The following is a 19,253-nucleotide window of genomic DNA, read 5'->3' as shown; positions in this document are numbered from 1 at the left end:
GTAAGGGCATAATGGGGACCTTTGCCATATTAGGCAGGTGGTCCTATTATTTTGGGTACAATTATTTGAGTAAAATACAACGAATTATAAATAAGCTAAAAACAATGTGTCTGAAAAAAGAGCAACCAACAACCAGTTTGTGTACTTAAACTAAAGTTAGAAGATTTCTGGCTGCTGCTGACTGCTGTTTTTATTTTAGTTACAGTATTTCCATTTGTTATCCGAATAAATTTTTAGCTCATTTTAAAATGTGCAGCGTGAGTAAAAGGTTGTGGAAGGCAGAATGAGGTGTGAGTAACTGCGCAGCATGCCTCTTTAAGACAGAAGGCGGAGTGGAATGTCCCTCCATATAAAAGGTCCTGCAAGGCCATTTTTAGGGCAGTAAGATCAGTAAGAAGAAGAGAACAAGTAAACTCGAGGATTGAGATCCCTCGAAATACCATCTGCAATCCTCCCTGCCTCTCCCCCTTATCTCCTAACACCATATAGCAGGGAATATAGGAAAACAAAGGAATTGCAGCCATGAGTGAAGTAACAGCTGAAGAACCAAAACCCAAGGCTGCTGGGAGTGAACCAAGTACAGCTCCATCTGGTACAGGTGAAGTAGAGAGGAAAGTACTAGGTGAGTAACAATGCTCTATAATGATGACCTTATGATGGAGCTACAATCTGTTTGCCTTTGTTCCTTTCCTGATCTCACTGCTGTATACTCACTGCCTAATGTTCCTGTCATGGTCTATTTTTGTCCTTGCTTATTCTACGTCTGTTCATCTGTGCCAATATTCTGTGACAAAGTTTCCCCTGGTATAAAGATACCCAAAATCTTTCTTTTATCACTTTCTGCATTGTGTTTTTTTGTTTTGCAGACTTTCACAGCATATTGCATATAATAAACTTTTGAAATATGTGATCACAGTATTCAACAGCTGAGACAAGCCATTACAAACTATCCTAAAAAGGGAATTATTGTGAAGACACAACAAGCCTTCTATATTTTATTTTTAAAATGTGTTCTGGGCAACATAGACAATTTAGCAACCTAGTTGCTAAAATCTCATATAATCCTGTAACATGTTAATGTCATTTTAAAGTTATTTTTAGTCCTAAATCTAGGGCTTTCATTAAAATAATAACAGGTAATCCTGTTACAACTATTCTTGTTCAGGTCTGTTTTATGGTGACAAAGTTCTGTCCCTGTCTCCCTTGTTATTTGATATTGTACAATGATTTACTGTTGTCACTATCCGTAAACCAGTTCTGAGCAATGATGGACAACTGTTAACAGATTAAGTGCATGTAGACAGCAAATGGATGAAAAGGTAGAGTAGATTAGAAGCACTGAGATACAAATAAGATGAAAAAAAAGAAATGTGTAGAAGTTAGATCCATTTTATGTTTAACATGAGAAATCTAAAATAATTATTTGTGAATGTGATTAGAATTACCATCTTATTTGGTCCCTATGGAAAGATATCTTTGCCTGTTTTCTAGTTGTTCCGTCTTGGCCATTACAAAATGGACTCACTCTTTTTATGATCATTTACTTTAGAGTACAGAACACTTAATAGTTGTGGGGCTCTATGAGTGAAGTGCTGTAGTTGAGTTAGCAGGGAGTATTCCAGGTCAGATTTCTCCACCTAAATCTTATAAAATACATAATCCTAGGCTAGGTTCATACCTGTCTTGGCATCAAGCAATTCCGTGCAACTCAGTCACTCACTAAAAGAACCTGGGTTTGCATATTTGATAGCAGGCGGCAGTGAGCAGTATTGTACCGCTCACTGCCATCCCCATTCATTCTCTATAGAATGTCTCAGGGTAGAAGCTACTTGTCCCATCACCCCCAAGAAGCAGTTCACTGGGATAATGAGCCCTAACTGCACCCAACCTCACTGCCAATCTGAACATGTGTAAATCCATTCATTCCTAAAAAAATTATGTTTTAGGCAGAATATCTTGTTGCATATGTACACGCAGTCTCTAATATTGCTGTATGGATCAATCTTTATGAACCCCCTCATCCATAATAGATTATTTGTGGGCAAATACTTACCCATAAACACACTTCTATAAACTTCACTGTGTGTCCTTGTTGATTATCACATTTTTTTATTGAGGCAAAAGTATTGCAAAAAATTCGGAGGTAAAATGCACATGGAAGTCCATTCTAAAGTGTTAGTCAGAATTAGTGCTAAATAAGTCCTCAGCTTAGCCCTATGTATGTCCACAAAGTATGCCACACACCTGGACCTACACACAAATAGAGCAAGAGCGGCATAGAATAGCTTATATTCACAGCAATCAAGTTAAGTGCATCTATCTCCTTGATTGATTGCTGGGTAAAGCATTTTGGGATCACATCCCCTTGCATATTTTTTTTTTTGGGGGTGGGCATAATTGGTTTCCCTAAACAGAAAATGTTTAAATTTTCAGCTTTTGATGAATACTGGATAAAAAGAATACAGTATTATTTTCAGTAAAATAAAAACCAGGCTTGACAAAGGTATTATGACTTGAGTTGCGCTACTCAACAGACAAGCCTACTTCATTCCTAATAGTGCAGAGTTTTTAAGTCAGAAAGTTGTAAAAGATGCAGGGCCTGGCTGTTTTCTAGGTATTTATCCAGTATATTCTATTGTGAGGCCTAGAGTAGCCTTCCATGCATGTGTGCCACATTCCCCGTAAATTCCTGTCTATATTCGCAATCTAGCGAACATCCATAGCACATCCATACATACAGAATTATGGACTGCAGTGGTTTATTGCACCATATTCAGGGCCTGTAAGGGACTCCTTTAAAGGAAAATTTGGGTGGTGCCAGAAAAGGCCACGCATTGAAGATATTAGAGTCATGCCAGCAGGTATTGTTCATTGCAGAATCCACAATAGGGTAGAAAGGGCTTTAAAAGACACTGCTAAAAGTACAGTTTGTCACACTTTTGCTATAGTAATAATTCCATATGCCAGGACTAATCAATATCTGTGTTGGGCTTAGATTAGGTCACATAAATTAGTGGACATTTATTTAATCTCTGGCAGATTTAGCAATCAAGGATTAGGAACATAAAAATATTGTGATAAACAATAAAATATTTCAAGATCATAATAGAAAACAAAAATATATTTTTATATGAAAAGCTTGCATGATCCCATATCTTAGGTAAAATATGATTCACAGTAGGTAAAATAGGATTCATTTGTATTTTTTGTTTGTTTTGTCAGCAATATTTATACTAAGTATACCTTTGTATACAAAGACAATTGTCACAGTGCAATAAAAATTGTAACTGTATTATGAGCTTAAAAATTATATATTTTTTGTAGCCACCAAAGTACAAGGAACAGTGAAATGGTTCAACGTGAGAAACGGTTATGGATTCATAAATCGGTAGGTTAAAAAATAATAATACTTGGGTGATATAGTACTATACAATTTAGGTACATAATATGTAAAGTATCCGTCAATACTATATATAGCCAGTATTGGAGCTCCTACATTTGTAGGAGCTCTTACTATTGTTCTAACAGCCAATAAACATCACTTATTTTACTATGTATTGAAAATCAGTTCATTTAAGGTGAAGTGAAACCTCCTGTTATGGTTGATTTAAATAGAGAAAATTGTAAAAATATATTACTCCTGGTAGATTAGAAGCTGAATAATGATTCAACCAAAAGAGGTGTAGGATGGAAAAAGGTCCAGTCACCAGTATTGCATGCATTGTGTCTTTGTGTGAAGGTCTTTTCTTCCTCGTGTTAGAGCCTCCAGCAAGAAGAACAATGGACTGTACAGTAGTAATATTGCTAAATCTCCAGAGGCAGCCAGAAGTACTTAGATCTGACACTGTATATATACAGATATAAGGCTGTAAACACCAGTGTGTCTAGGCCAGTGTTGCTCATCTAGGGTTCCTGTAGAGTTAAGAATGCATTAAGACTGATAAACCATTTTTATGTATTGATCATATATATATTTTATGCTTGTAGGAATGACACTAAAGAAGATGTCTTTGTCCACCAGGTAAGAGTATATTCACTTGTGATTGTCATTTGGAGCCTTACTAATTACACCAGACCCCAAGCTTAAATTGTAAGCTATATGGCATCGTAACTACCCTGATATCCAAAGCCCCTCCCCCCCAAAACCATTTACAAGCCTTTTTTAAGCAGTCTTCCACCTGGTTAAATGAGGTTGTTCCATCTTCCCTGACACCAAGGAGAGGGGCATTTTTCTAGAACTCAGCAGTCATGTAGTGATGAGTAAATGCTACTTAGTACTGGATATTGTGAGCCCAGCCTGCACTGAGATGCATTCCCTAGGTTGTTCTTTGTCCTGCATTGTAAGTGAGGATGCCAATAGACTACCCATGTTCTAGATCAGAGGTAGGCAAACTCCGGCCTTTAGGCCAGATGCAGCCTGGCTAGTATTCCAGTCTGGCCTAATGCCCCCTTAGTTATTTATTGTTGGATCTGGCCTATTTGAATTGTCGCATTATCGCAAGTTCCCGCAATATCATCGAGTTCTCGTACAGTAACCCCAATTGCTATGCCTAAGGAGCAGAAGCAACGCACAGCTACCAATCTCTGAAAAGTTGACCGTACACGTTGTCTCTTCAACCCGCAATGGACTAACAAATTATTCTTCGTCCAACGCGGCAACAAAGCCCTGTGTTAAGGGCACCAACAGCACACCAACACCAACAGCACTTTCAGGCGCTCGAATCTCGGGGGGCATTTCGATGCCAAGCTCGCACACACGCCACGGATGATCGGATGTGATTGCAGTCACAGTTGCAAAAAACCTTTCCTTTGACATCTTGTTTCTTCTGCCCTCGTGTGCCTTCTTCACCTCCTGAAATGGCCTAGTAGTCCAAAAAGTTTGCTGACCCCTGTTCTAGATTGTAAAAGGAAGAAGGAAAGCTGGGTAAAAGCTAAAGTTAAAGTTTTTTTTAAGGTTACTCTAGACCAGGGTTTCTCAAGCAGAATTCCTCCAGGGGTGCTAGGGGGTTCTTAGAGCAACAATGAATTTGTAGGTTTTAGGTTAGTTTAAGTGGCATCAATTACATTTTTGTCTAGCTGTGAGTGTGACATTCTTCTCAATGGGCAGCAATGTAGGAGGCATTCTTCCCATTGATTGCCAGGCTAATGTACTATGAGCTGTTATAGTAATTATAGCAGGGGATCCCTGAAGACCTGAAAGTTATGTCAGGGGTTCTCCCATATAAAGAAAGGCTGCCCTAGGCAAAATGAGCAATGGACTTCCCAATTTGTTGGGGATCCCAACTGCAGTGTTAGTTTTGTCTTCTTGAACTTAGGCTTTAAGCCCTTTTAGCATTTTTTACGTTGTGTTGAAAAACAATAATAATTATTTTCAGAAGTATTTAAGGACAGAGGAATGTATTTAATGACTGTTGCCTCTTTGAATGTACAAGCCAAATCTCCAAAATGCTTCATAGTTTTATAATTTTATAATTTATGATTGACTAGCCACTCCTGACACTGACTTCAACCTTTCAGGTCAGCTATCTAAAGACTTTAGCAATAATCAGCTAAAATAGAATACAGGGCTTCTGCCAGATCTGTCAGGCTATAATCCTGACAGAGGAACTTTCACTAACCCAGTTGTTAAAGCCTCAGAGAGAGGTAATTTGATGGCTCAATAAGAGCAGTCAGAGGATAATCTTGTGTGCATAGTAAACTTTTGTTTCATATGAAAAAAGTATACCTTCATCATCTGAGCTAGCAGTTCAAGCAAAAGGTAACATTACATTGAGTGCTAGCAGACAAAAAGTATACCAAAACAAAATATTACCATGGAAAATAGGTGGATGAAGAAAACTCAAGCCAGGGGGTAAAGGACTAGTTACCAGTATTGTGTAAATGCTCTCAGTAGTTGATCTTAAAGGAGCAGCAAAAGTTATGAGGGAAGCCCAGATCCGAAAAATGAATGAAGGAAAAGTAGGAAGATTCTTTTACTGCAGATCCTTGGGTAAAGCTTCTTCTCCAACAAGTGTTTAGCATAGTATAACATCAATAAATCTAAAACTCATTCTTATAAAACAAGCTATGAAGATAAGTGCCTTAGATTATCTCAAACTGTACAGTCATAGGGGTCCGATTTTTTCCAGTAGGAAATCAATAAAGGGTACAATAAAAATTTCTAGGTATTTCTTATAGGAAAGCAAATCTTCACTTTTGAGTTTATTACCACTTACACCATTACGCACATTTTATCTATACGCTTATATTCTGTCTCTGTTGCTGGTAGAGAAATGGTAGAGAAATTTCCTCCCCCAAAGAAAACCTTTTTACTAGGCAGCAAGCAAATTAATTTATCTCCTGATGGATAAAAAACTTGATATAGGTTCTAATCCTTCCCCATACTATCCAAAACGTAGATAAGTAGTAGTTTTGATAAGGATACAATTTATATATAAAATAGAAACTTGCACCAAAATAAAATAATAAGCCTATCTGTATCACCTTAAAACCTTATTGTAAAAAGTTGTTTGAGACAACTGAGTGTATTCCTGGAAAATATCCAGAATTCAGGCAGTATTCATTCCCTTTGCTGGCACATGGCCTATTGCAGTTTGTAAAAGACACCTGTTCCTTCTCATGCTGCCTGACACAGCAAAATGCTGCCCAAGAGAATGTCATGGTGTTGGGTTCTGGGATATAGAGGGAGGTCCTTAGCTTGTGCTGAGGTCACTATCAAACTTCTTGTGTCTATTTGACATTTATCATATATATTTTTATTGTATTATGTTTTTTTTAGGTTAGTTGTGTATATTCATGATAATGTAGAGCTATTAGTCTTTTTAAATGTTATGTAAACATAATGTCATTTTTTTAGAACATGGTTTATGATAACTACTGAAGTTAATTTTAAATAATTTTTTTTTAGAGGGATAATTGATAAATGTATATGGTAAGATCTGACATTTATGTTATATTTATTCGACAGACAGCAATCAAGAAAAACAATCCTCGCAAATACCTGCGGAGTGTGGGGGATGGAGAGGTGGTGGAGTTTGATGTTGTTGCTGGAGAAAAGGTACAAGTTTTTTGCAATACTGTCATCATATTCACAGCTCTTACATTTTTAAAAAGGTTAAACTTTTGAATTTTAACTTCATTTTATACACTTTAAAATTGCAATATTTTGTACATAATGGATAGTGAGTAGTAAATATTTCATGGTCTACATGTGATTACAAAAAATAAAAAATGCATAATATGTGTATTTGTGTGACAATTGTTCTTTTTTATTACTCTATCATTCTTTTATCCTCTGTTAAAAAAAGTAGTAAGCAGCTGTGTAGAGGTGTGTAGGTCCACTTATTAATGGCATTCATATTTTTAATGCAGCTTTGTTGCCTGCCTACATTTATCAGAAGGAATACAAGCAGAATTGAACTGGGTCTTAAAAATATGATGATCAGCCAAATCATAAAAACCATAAAAACACAGACAAGTGTTTTGACGAGGTCAATACCATTGATTATGTTTTTACATGCTGTCAAAGGGATAGATATAGTATATGAGGCAACTATTGAACAATCAAGTCTTGAAAGTGATGTGTTGGAAGCAGGAAAAAGAGGCAAACAGAATCTGATTTGACCATGGGCTAATTATGATGGTCAGAGCATTTACAATTAGCAGACCAAAAGTGGTCCAAGGAACATTACAAGTTCAGTGACAAGGTCCTAGGCACTTAAGGCTCATCAATGTGTCTTTGGAGAAAACCCGAGTGTGTGAGTGTGTGTGTGTGTGGGGGGGGTGTCTAGTTAAGCGGATTTAATGCTGGCCATTGGGGAAAGTCAATCACAAGGCTTTGTAGCTTGTTGCATATGTGGCTGCAAACCCACTGGCCAGCCTGAATGCCAGAAATGACCGCTACCCACCTCAAAAAACACCTATAATGAGCACATGAGTGTCAAAATTGTACAATGGAACAACAGAGAAGGCCTGGTCTGAAAAATTATGTTTCCATTAACAATATATGCATGGCCAGGTGCATTGTTTTCCTTGGGAAGAGATAGCAAAAGACCGAAAAAGTGTGATATATAGGATCTTATGATGGTCTCAGAGCCAGATCCCAGGACAGCTACTAAGGTCTTTCAGAGTCCATGCCTTTAAGTGAGCTGTTTTGGTAACACAAAGGGACAATTTAGGCAGGTTTGATTTATTGTTTTAGTAGATCAGTATATTTCTCAGTGCTCCCTTTATTACAGTAAATCTAGATTTTTATAGGATCTAGGTTTTATATGCCTTGTTGTTCAAATGTGGCAATTCACCAAAACAAACCCCTGGTAATTACGTACAGTGTATGTACACTTTGCCCATACTGGGATGGAACTAGCTTATTGAAATAACTGTAGGCAATCAGTTTCTACTATTCTTGGACTTACCTGCTGCTCTGAACTGCTACCAAAACTCTGAAATCCTAAGTAAGTAAGAACTTTTTTAGGATGTTGACACATATACAGAGCTACAGTATATTTGCTCCATTGTGCATCCACATGCTCTTGTCAGGTGACAAGATGGGAAAGATAAAAAAAGACCGCTTGAAATGCCTTTAAAAGCAAAAATGTTACTGTGCCTATAATTAACAATGTACAGATTTGCTTTATTCTTGCATACTTTTTGTTTAAGTCATTTCAGATCTTTGCATATACGTCACACTTGGCTGTTCAGGATTGCAGATGCAGCTGTCAAAAATCTACATGAAGCCTAGTGCAAATCTTTTCCTACCTGCAGCCTGTTTTACATTGTCAGTACCTAATTTTATAAACCTGAGTAGGGTTTGCAAATATGACAATTTAGACTGAATCATTAGAAATGTACTAGAGAATTATAATTTCATGCTTTAAAACAATATACCTAATTACAACTGTTTTATTCTTTGACAATTTACCTGTTTCTAAGTCTAAACTAATAATTTTTAGGGCGCCGAGGCAGCTAATGTAACAGGTCCTAAAGGAGCTCCCGTTCAAGGAAGTCGCTATGCTGCAGACCGGCGCAGATACCGCCGGGGGTACTATGGACGCAGAAGGGGGCCTCCTAGAGAGGTATTTACATATCATTTTTCATATTTATCATAATATACAAAGCACAAGAACTTAGGCTTTCACAAGTACTTTTTTTGGAAAAATTATGAAGCTTTTTATTAATAATTGTGCTTTTGTAACAGTATTGTAAATTAGAATTAAGGTATATGTCTGGGATTAGAACTGCTGTCAGGTATTTAATTCCAATAGAAAGAGTCCCTTTTACTTGCTGACAGCTTTTCAGGGGACGGGAAATGTGAAGTCTCCATCTTCTTTATGTATGTATCCCTGTTGGCGGTTTTGTAAATTATTTCTAGCAGAACTGCTGATAGCAGTAAATCCTGATGGGGTTCTAATCCTTGCACATTCTTTTCAAAACTAAAAATATTTTTTTGCCATGACATGGCAGTTCCTAGAAGTCTTATCAATATAAGGTAAATAAAACATAATATGGCATGAAAAATATAGAAAATGACTGCAGAGAATAGGAATAGGAATGAAAGACAGACTTCAATCTGTTCATCTATTCATCTATTTATGGTCCTTCCTGGTTATAAATAAATCTGCAATAGAATACCGGAATATCCAAGATCTTTATTATCTGATAACTGGCTGGCTATCCCTCTGCTATGTTTTTGGTACAGGGAAATATCAAAATAGTTCTTATAGGTAAGAGCTATGGGAACTCAAATAGGATACAATCTCAAATACTTGATAAAAAATAGAGCACAAAGCTGATGCTGCTTCAGACACATAATAGTCTATGTTTATCATTTTCAATACATAAAATGTATAATTAATTATATGAGATAAAGATGCTAGTTCACTTAGAATTTTTTTTTAATCGCATACCCTAAAAAGCATCTTTCTCCTTTTTTTTCTTTTTTTATTTCTGGCAATCCTATGCAAGCAATATGAGCCTGCTTGGCCTAAATTGTGGCTATTTATCAACATGCTTTGGGACTGAAAAAACATAAATTCATATACTTTCTGTGAAACCACACAATAGTAATTTATCAATGACATAATTATATCTTGTTTTATAATATCTAATGTTACCTGGACTTCTATAAAAAAAAAATGTGCTGGTATTATGATCATGGACTTCTCTGATTGCTTTAGGGGTTCGGTAAAGGTTATTTTTTCCTGTTAAAACAAACTGGACAGTTTTTTTTTAAAAAAGCCAAGGGATATAGGGTACAACATATTTGGCACATATACGTAACATATTTTATGCCAGTTGGGGGTATTATGCACACGTCATTAACAAGTAATACATATATTATTCCTATAGGTAATTTTAGTGACAGTTCTAACTCTCTTTTATGCATAGTGAAAGTTACATGAGTATCAGGTCTTCCTGGAAAGGAAAGGGTAGATGAAGAATAAAGTGGAGCAGCTGCTGTTGTTGAAAGTCTAAATTTGTCTCCTGAGTTTCATACTGTGTGAAGGAGAGAAACAGATGCTCAGGATTATAAGAGAAAAAGGAGTGTGAAAGCCCAGTCAAGTGAATCACTCAGATTACAAGCACATGTGTCTAAGTGCCATGCCCACAATGACTTGTCATGTTCTAAAGGCTGCAAATGAGACTGTCTCATATAATATCCATATTTGGAATAAGTTTTAGGTGTATATAAAATGGGTAGCAGTATTTAGATAAACCTAAAATGGGATGTTAGGGAAAGAGCATTCAACAGCAATCAATCAAATTTCAATTTTGATAGACTGATTTCAACAAAATTAAATATAATTGTGTGCTCTGCAATGTTCATTTTACTACTTCAATCCCTAAGAACCGGGATAAACACAGATTTTTTTAGTATTTCTCTAACAATCAGCAATAATAAAGTTATAGTTTATTATAATGAAGATCCTGACCTGCATGTGGACCCCGAAGAATAAAGTTGGGCACCTCTGCACTACTTTAAAGAATAAAAAATGTTGTACAAATTCCTAATCAAACAGGATCAGCTTGATTGGTATGATATCATAAGTAGTTGCAGACAGATTTACACCTTCAATAGATATATTAGAAATGTTTGCTGGAGAAAAAAAGTTTGAAATGTAGTAGTATTGTCAAAATATAAAAAAGTTCTTTCTAAAAGAGAACCTGTAACTGTTCAATAAAATGAGCCCAATTGATGTTTTGTTACAGAGACATTGAACCTTGGCTGTGAAAGTCTTACATGAAAGGTCATGGGACTATTGTTACCGTGTATGTTGTTAGTACGTAGTATGATAGAGAGTAGACCTAAGATCAGACTTAACTTTTCCAAGCCAGGAGTCAGGTTTTGACAGGGCTTATAAAGCTTAATAAGGGGCAGGGTGATGTAATTCTCTCACAACTGCAGTAATTTTAGTCGGAATTTTAAGATCATTGCCCTCGTTTTATTTACCCAAATTTTAAACAATGCTGATCCAATAATATACAGACTAAAATGGTATAGTAGTTTACACTTCTAACCTGGATATCTCTCTCTGACACAGGGAGGAGATGGAGAAATAAAAGATGGTGCTCCTGAAGCTGCTCAACCCCAGCAACCACTTCGCCAACCTACCAACTACCGAGGAAGATATCGTCGGTAAGTTTGTCCCATGAGAAAAAAACATTTTCAGTTTATTAAATCTTTGTGATGTTATTAGTAGTAACTGGAATGGTAATGTGTGATATATTTAGTGTAGGCCAGATTGATTACTTGCCAAAGTCTGTGTGATATTTATAATGCTCTGCCAAAGGAATTAACTTTATTCTTTATTTTGGCCCAGACCCATGTCTCAACCCAGATCTGGTCCACCTACTGGAGAAAATGAAAATAAAGAAAATCAACTTGAGGCAGGGGCTCCCGATCAACAGCAACAAGCAAACCGCCGTGGTTTCCGGAGACCATACAACTATCGTCGTCGACCTAACCAGGCAAATGCTCCAACACAGGGAGGCAAGGAAACAACTAAGGTCTGCAAAGAGCTCTACGTTTTTATATATTGATAAAATTACAACCTAAAAAATTAATTATATTGTTAATGTAGCATCTTGTAGACTAAACATACCCCCAAAAGAAGACAACTCAGTCGACCTCCAAACTTAACTTCTGCTGACTTATACCTTTGGATAGTTTTATGCTATCAGATGTCAATGTTCTAAGTTATTTAAGGTTTTTACAATCTCTCATGGATGGTAAATATTTTACAGACAAATCTACAGGTTCTAGAGGAAATAATGAATTGTCCTATTTGGAAAGATATTTTTTTCTCTTGATAAGACAGCAATAAGAAGGAAATGTATGTTATGAAAGGTGCTGGTTAAGAAGCTTGCACGTGTTCCTCATTTCTATCCTGTTTTTAGTTCATTTCCTTCAGCACTGTAATTTTCCTAAGCTGTTAGCATTATTTGTGACAAATATATAACTATATCATTCATTTTAAAGCATTCTAAAATATGAAATTCCTTTTTTAATACCTTCAGGAGCTTCTACTACTGACAGCTTCTGATTACCCCTTTTTTCCTGTACCAATAAAACGGTGCCACAGCTTACTCTTATAAATCTTGGCTGCAAGGTGTTCATCCTGATGTTATGTTTGCACGCTCTGTTCTTATAGCAATGAATATTGTTCAATAGGAAGTTAGACAAGGACATTTAAAGTGATTCTAGAACATTAAAAAATTAAAAACTACACCAAAGTTACCAGTAGGTATAAAAAGCAAGCACCTAAAGATGACTGCACATACCTTTGAGCAACTTTAACTGTTTTCTTTATGGTTTAATGTCTGATCCAACAATGCTCTGGCAATTTCTTGCTTAGACAGATCTTGCCTACTCTCTCTTGAATTTTTGTTGGCCAGTAAGCTAGCCCATCATTCTTCCAATCCAATAGGAATATGAGGGAGGTGGTAGGTGGAAATGGGCATAATTGAAACATTACCAAAAAGTGTTAGCGATTAGCCTATTCACAACAGCAGCTAGGCATGCATCAAGCAATTAAATCTGTTGATGGTATGTGCAAATACTTACAGGTACTTGTAGATTTGACCTCTTTTGAGCATTTTTTTTAGGTTACAGAGACACTTTTAGGAAAATTACCAAAAGAATGTCCTTGCTAATCGACTCATAATGATAAACAGAATATAAGTATAAAAACACCATATAGAGAAAGTAAGTCTGACTTAGTAAATATGACATACTATGACATTTTATTATGTGCACCTGTTATGTAGTGACGGTTTCTATTTTATTACCAGAGACTTTAATTAGGTAACCACTGGGGACATTACTATAACACTGTTATCTGTTTTCTGTGTAACAGGCTGAAAGCACAGTTGAGAAGCCTGTGTCAGTGGTGGAGAAAAGCAATGCTGTGTAATCTGAGTGACTTGATCGACCATCATGTAAGTGAGAAGGTCAGTTACTGTTACAATATGTGCAGTTGCCTCTGTTCCTCCAGCCAACTAATGCCAGGGCTTAGATCATGGATCACATTTCATTAAACATGAAGACCAGACTGTCGTTTTATTCTTAATCATCTGCACACACTTCTACACTTTTTTCAACAATGTCACTAATTATATGTGTGAACACTACAATATAAAACTCACACCAGTATCATAAAAGCTTAACAAATAAAAATAAAAGCCATCCAAAATTTGTTTTACTACTAAAAGATTTTGGTAGGCAATGCTACTTCTATTTCCGATTTATTGGGTGGGGTGGGAGGAGTGAGGCAGACCTAGCTCTACAACCCAAGAACTGTTTAATTCATTTGGCTTCCCTATGGTTTACAAGGAGCTGCATTAAAGTCATAAAAACACCCACTGGAACAAACTGAGAAAATTGGCATCACTGAGAACTGAGACCCTGAGAACACTAAGGGGTTTATTTATAAAGCAGTAATTCTGGCATTCACTGAAACATTCCCTGATGGAGAATTTTCCAGGTCTATGTGTTTGAATGACAGTAATTGATCCACCAGGGAATGTATTAGTGAATGTCAGATTTCCGGATGGAAAGAAAAATTTATTGTATGCTTACATGGTTGGGCTATATAAAAAAAAAAAAAGTTTTTTTATTATTCCTGCAAGGTACATAAAACAAACTGTTAAGGGTGAGTTGTATCAATAATTGTTCAGTGCATGCCCTAGGATTTAGGTTCTGCCTGGATAAGATGGGACATCATATGCTTCTCCTAGTTCCTTATTTGTCCCTACCAGAACAATATAGATAAGACTACATCATTGAAGAGATTACCTAAATAGATATGTTTTCCTTTTGCAGGAAATGTGAATTATCAAAGTGGCCACTTACCATGACAAATAATGAAAATTCTGCAATTGCCTAATACTCAGGAGGGGTACTGACTGCATCTTTGCTGCTCAGCTTGCCTGCTGCGGATTTCTACAATGTGAACATTGTAATCAGTGGTACCACCAAAAATATGGAACCTACAACTTGTCATTACAGCCAGAAAACTTCTGAAATACAAATAGAACAGATGCTGATGACTGTTATTACACACTTACTATTGAAATCTGTTCAGGCCATTTAAGCAAATCCTAATACAGACATCTTCTGCTTGGACATGGCATAAGTCATTTTTATTGATGAATATAGTACAGTTGTTGCAGCAAATTTAAACCTCGCTTAAAGAAGAATGGTTAAATGCGACACCATTTACAAAAAAATTTACAAAAAAAAAAATCTCTCCTCTCCTAGCTATTGCACATCTGATGATTTCATAGGCCATATATTGACCTTGGTTCGCGGATACATTGCTGGCACATTTGTTTTAAGCAAAAATCAAACACAACCCTTGGATGCCTTTGCAATAAAATCTATGTTTGGAACAACAGAAAAGTCTCCCTGTGTCTTATTTTATTGTGATACTCTTTATTTTTTTAATTATTTCCACACTTTCTAATAAATGTATTTAATAATAATTTCATATATTTATATTTTGAACTTTTTATTTTTTATGATCATAAACAGGTATCAGCAAATGCAGGTGCAACACCTTCCCATGTCCCCAATTGTATACATTGTTTTGACTTCACACAGCAACTTTTAGCATCAAAAAAATACATAAAGTCAAATTTCCCCTGTGTACTGAAGTTTTAGATTCATTATAGTGCACAAGTGGGGCTTGGTTGTACATGACTCTGTAGCCAAGTGTTATAGTATATAGACCACGGGGTTTAAAACATGAATTAGGTAACAGTTCAACATATAGCTGAAAAACATACTGTATACCGATATGTCTTACTTGAAACATATTTGTTATAGTGTTTATCTTGCCTTGTGGGCCATTTTCATCTTTTGAAATATATCCAGTTCAACATTATTTCTCTACCCTGCTGATTGGGCATTGGACAATATCCCTTAAAATATTTATTGTCTTTTTTAAAATATGTTTCTGGAATAAAAAAAATATATATGGAGTTCAACTTCAAACTATTGCACCTCCAGCCCAGATTTGAGACCCATGGTCAGAACAAACTTCTGACGTTTCAAATTTTTACAATACTTGTGGGGAATTCAGTATTTCAGTTAGACTGGCTTCACAATTGTGCGCTGCTGTAACAAAGGTAAAAGTAGATTTTTTGTATCTGTTGTTGTGTGTTGGTATCTAAATCAAAATGAATAGGCTTTCCAACACAACACATTTTAATGAACCAATTGCACAGATAAATGGTTATAAATTATGGTACTACAATGGACCAGAAAAGTATTTTGGGGCTCTTTTAATGCCACTGTTATGTAGGTATGTATGCTTAAATGCTGGACATGTTTCACTATCAAGTAATGCAACATGCTAACTTTACAAACATATCTAACAAAAATGTATCTACCAAATCCTTGGCTCAGATTTACTTAGTAAGAACTCCTGTAATGATTTGTTGTTGGAATACAGTTTATACAGACATAAGTGCTACAACCATTTTCAAATTATATACTGTGATGAGCAGTTCTGCCACAAGATGGTAGTGTTATGTTTGGTGTATTGTTATCCATTGTAAAAAAACATGGTTATGATGGAATTTTCCGTCTCTGTGTATCTGTTTTTCCCAGTTTAAAAAAAAGGGCCCAGGCATGTGTGAGGGGACATCTCTACAGGAGCCACATCTGCAGCAGCTTTCCAAATGAGTATTGACCCAACTACAGCCAAAGTACTAAACACTGTTGCAGATACAGTTAAAGCTAAAGAGTCTGTAAAAAAGAAAAAGTTGGATAGCATAGCATAGCATATACAGTATAGGCTTACTAGGCTTACTAGTTTACATTTATCAAAAGTTTCGATCCCTATCTCTTAAACTAAAAATGCCTGTTCTGGATGTTTAAAAATAAAGAGGTAGATGATTACAGGGAGTATAGGGAAGTGCATGCTATACCCCAGACCAAACCCATTTACCCCAGACCAAACCCATTTACAGAAAAGAAAAATCAGAGAATTCTATATCCTTAAGTATAGATAATATTCAGATTGTACACATATATGAATGAGTGAAACTGCAAACGTAACCTAGGAGTTGCTGCAGAAAATATAAAGAAAAAACAAATCTTAGCAACGAACTGTATATTATTAGAAAGCTATACCTGACAACACCGATGAAAGGCCAGCACATGCAGGATTATTTACAATGTTTTAGTGAATTTTAGTTAATAGTGAGTTTTAGTTAATAGTGAAATGTCTATGAACTATCGAAGAGGAGAGAAGAAAAGCTTTCATATCGCAGCATTGCTACTGTTAATTTTCATCATTTAACAAACTTACCATGCCAACCTAATTGATTATGTTATTTATTGATTTTAAATTGATTTATTACATTTCACAGCTTCAAGGCCATGTTGTATACCTGAATACCAGTTTTGATTGGAGTGTACCTTTAAGATAAAATAAATACTAGGTTATCTGAGGTCTGTAGTCTAGCAACATATGTCCTTTGTGACCAAAGATTATTTTTCAGTGCATAAGCAATAACTAAAACATTATGGCACACAAAATCTACAGGTACATGAAAAGTAAGTTTAAAAACCAGCAAGAGATTATCATTAAATGGATACTAAATGTTATAGGTAAATATCTGTATATTTAACTATGATACCTCTCATCGTCTGCCTTGTATGATTATAGTCTACATCCCTCTCCCCCGGGCCGTACCTTCAAGAGATAAACAAAGGTAACATGACACAGAGCAGCCTGTGACTCGGTAATGATATACCTGTGTACGTGTATATTTGAATAGGAAGGTGCTGCTGTTAAGGTAGACTGTCTGTTCTACCTAAACTGCAAAAATGTTTTCTGTTTCTGTGTATGTGTACACATAATAGATATAATTTATATATATTGTACTCACTGCATAAATATTACCTTAAAATTTAAAGACTAATTCTTAAAGGATCAGTCCACTACTAAAATTGTCATATTGGTAATAGATGGAATCTGGAGAGCTAATTGGCTTCTTTGATTTTTTGATTAGGTATCCAAAAGGGCTACCTCTGAACAATCAATGGTGACCTGTTGTGCTTTCTTTGCCTTTTGTGTTTAAAAATAATTCCAGCAGTAAAATATACACATAAGAGTTTATCTTATAAAGATTTTTTATTGAACAAGAATAACATATGACAAGGGTAAGATTTACTATACTGGAACCTGTACATACCCATGCTGGTGTCCTTCATTATTTCCCTCTGTCAGGATCACCTCTTGAAAAGCCCTGTTTCTTATTTTCATAGTTTGGCTCCGGTTTAAATAATTACATAATCTGTTAAATGAGATGATGAAGGTTAAGTTCAAATGGGTGGCTTTCAATGCTTGGCACTTTGCTAGGTGTTTGGCTAACCCAGCAATTGCAACGTTTCCTAATGAACCTTATTGGAACATTTGTGTAAAAAAACTGAACTGCTTACTACAACCTTCATTCATTCTCTATAGGAGGTTGTAGGTGGGACACTTCACATAGCATCTTTACCTCGTGCAGAATTTAGGTCCATAAGGAAGTGGTGACTGCACCACAGCTTCATTGCCTGTCTGAACTTAGCCTTACTAATTTGCTGATGAGTAAGAAATGTGTTCCGAATTTTTCAGGTACAATGCTGCATCAATGTAACTATTATTCAGATAGTAAAAAAAAAAATTTTTTACACAGTAAATATCCCAATTTGGGTATATTAGGCCCAGGGTTTTATACCTTGCTGTGTCACCACTGCTTTCCTAAACACTGATAGGAAGATTTGGTATAGTAATGGGCTGACAGTTAGACCCATAATAGAGCTATGGCTGTCTCCAACTCTTTCTCCATATATTACAACAGAAGATCCCCAAATACGTGGTTTTGATGCAATGAAGCTGATTTAGGGGCCTTCACCTAATATTAAAAAAAAAAAATTAAGTGAATATTCACCCCAATTATCTAATTATTGTGAATTGAAATGGCTTGATTATCCATTTGCAAACTTTTAAGCTGTTTGCATGCAGCACCAGTTTAAGTCTATGTAGGTGGCAAGGGCAGTAAACTGCATTTGGATGGTGCATGTGGCATCCCAAAAAAAGCAACGTCTTCTTTTTAACTGTCAAATAAAGAATACTAGACAAACCCTTCAGTTCAATGTTAACCATGCTTTGTGAGCAGGTTTGAACGCTAAACCCCCTGGTCTGAATATTCAGACCATTTATTATACAGTCATGAATTTATTATACAGTCTGGATTCCTGGGAAGTCAGAGTGTGAGGACAAGTTTGACATGATATAGCTTTGCCTATAACATTAGTTGCCTGTATTGTTAGATACTAGTCACTTTGACATGACTTGAAGGTAACCCCTTATGTAGTGTTGGTGTTTAACTATGTGTCCATTTTTCTTTTGCAAAATGTTCCTTTTATTATTAAAAAAAACTGCTTTCTAAATTTTCTTTTCTAGTAATACAAGCAGACATGCATTGCTGCATTATTGCAATAAAAATAAAATGAAACACTGACTCATACATTGCTGTAGAATGTATAAACTCACAATAAAGGCTGTAATTACAGCTTGAAGCTACACAAGTGTTCTTTTATTGCACATAAAGCTTTCTTATTTTTAAAAAACATTACCTATATAATCTGCTTGTCAGCAGGTGATGGAGGTGTATGCAAAGATCTACCTTAAGTAAATTGTTCTCTCTTGATCACATTACCTGTGGCGTGCAGCCAGCTACAGAGAGGCTTACTGAGA

General features: G+C 35.9%; 1 protein-coding gene across 2 annotated transcripts; it reads left to right on the top strand.

The window, feature by feature from the left end:
* The first annotated feature begins 381 nt into the window (after positions 1-381).
* Positions 382-14,899, top strand: LOC140340141 (Y-box-binding protein 3-like). 2 transcript variants are annotated; one of them, XM_072425189.1, is made up of 9 exons: positions 382-622; positions 3,325-3,388; positions 3,988-4,021; positions 6,968-7,057; positions 8,952-9,074; positions 11,541-11,635; positions 11,820-12,006; positions 13,356-13,437; positions 14,321-14,899. In XM_072425189.1, the coding sequence occupies exons 1-8, from the start codon at positions 523-525 to the stop codon at positions 13,410-13,412; spliced, it is 750 nt and encodes a 249-aa protein (XP_072281290.1). In that variant the 5' UTR covers positions 382-522; the 3' UTR covers positions 13,413-13,437; positions 14,321-14,899. The 2 variants fall into 2 exon arrangements, with proteins under 2 accessions (XP_072281290.1, XP_072281289.1); XM_072425188.1 differs by having other exon boundaries at positions 383-622; positions 13,356-13,449.
* The last annotated feature ends 4,354 nt before the right edge of the window (positions 14,900-19,253 follow it).

The sequence above is a fragment of the Pyxicephalus adspersus genome, chromosome 10, assembly GCF_032062135.1.
Source record: "Pyxicephalus adspersus chromosome 10, UCB_Pads_2.0, whole genome shotgun sequence".
NCBI lineage: Eukaryota > Metazoa > Chordata > Amphibia > Anura > Pyxicephalidae > Pyxicephalus > Pyxicephalus adspersus.
Note: the sequence above shows the minus strand (reverse complement) of the source record. Positions and strands in the feature narration are given on the sequence as shown.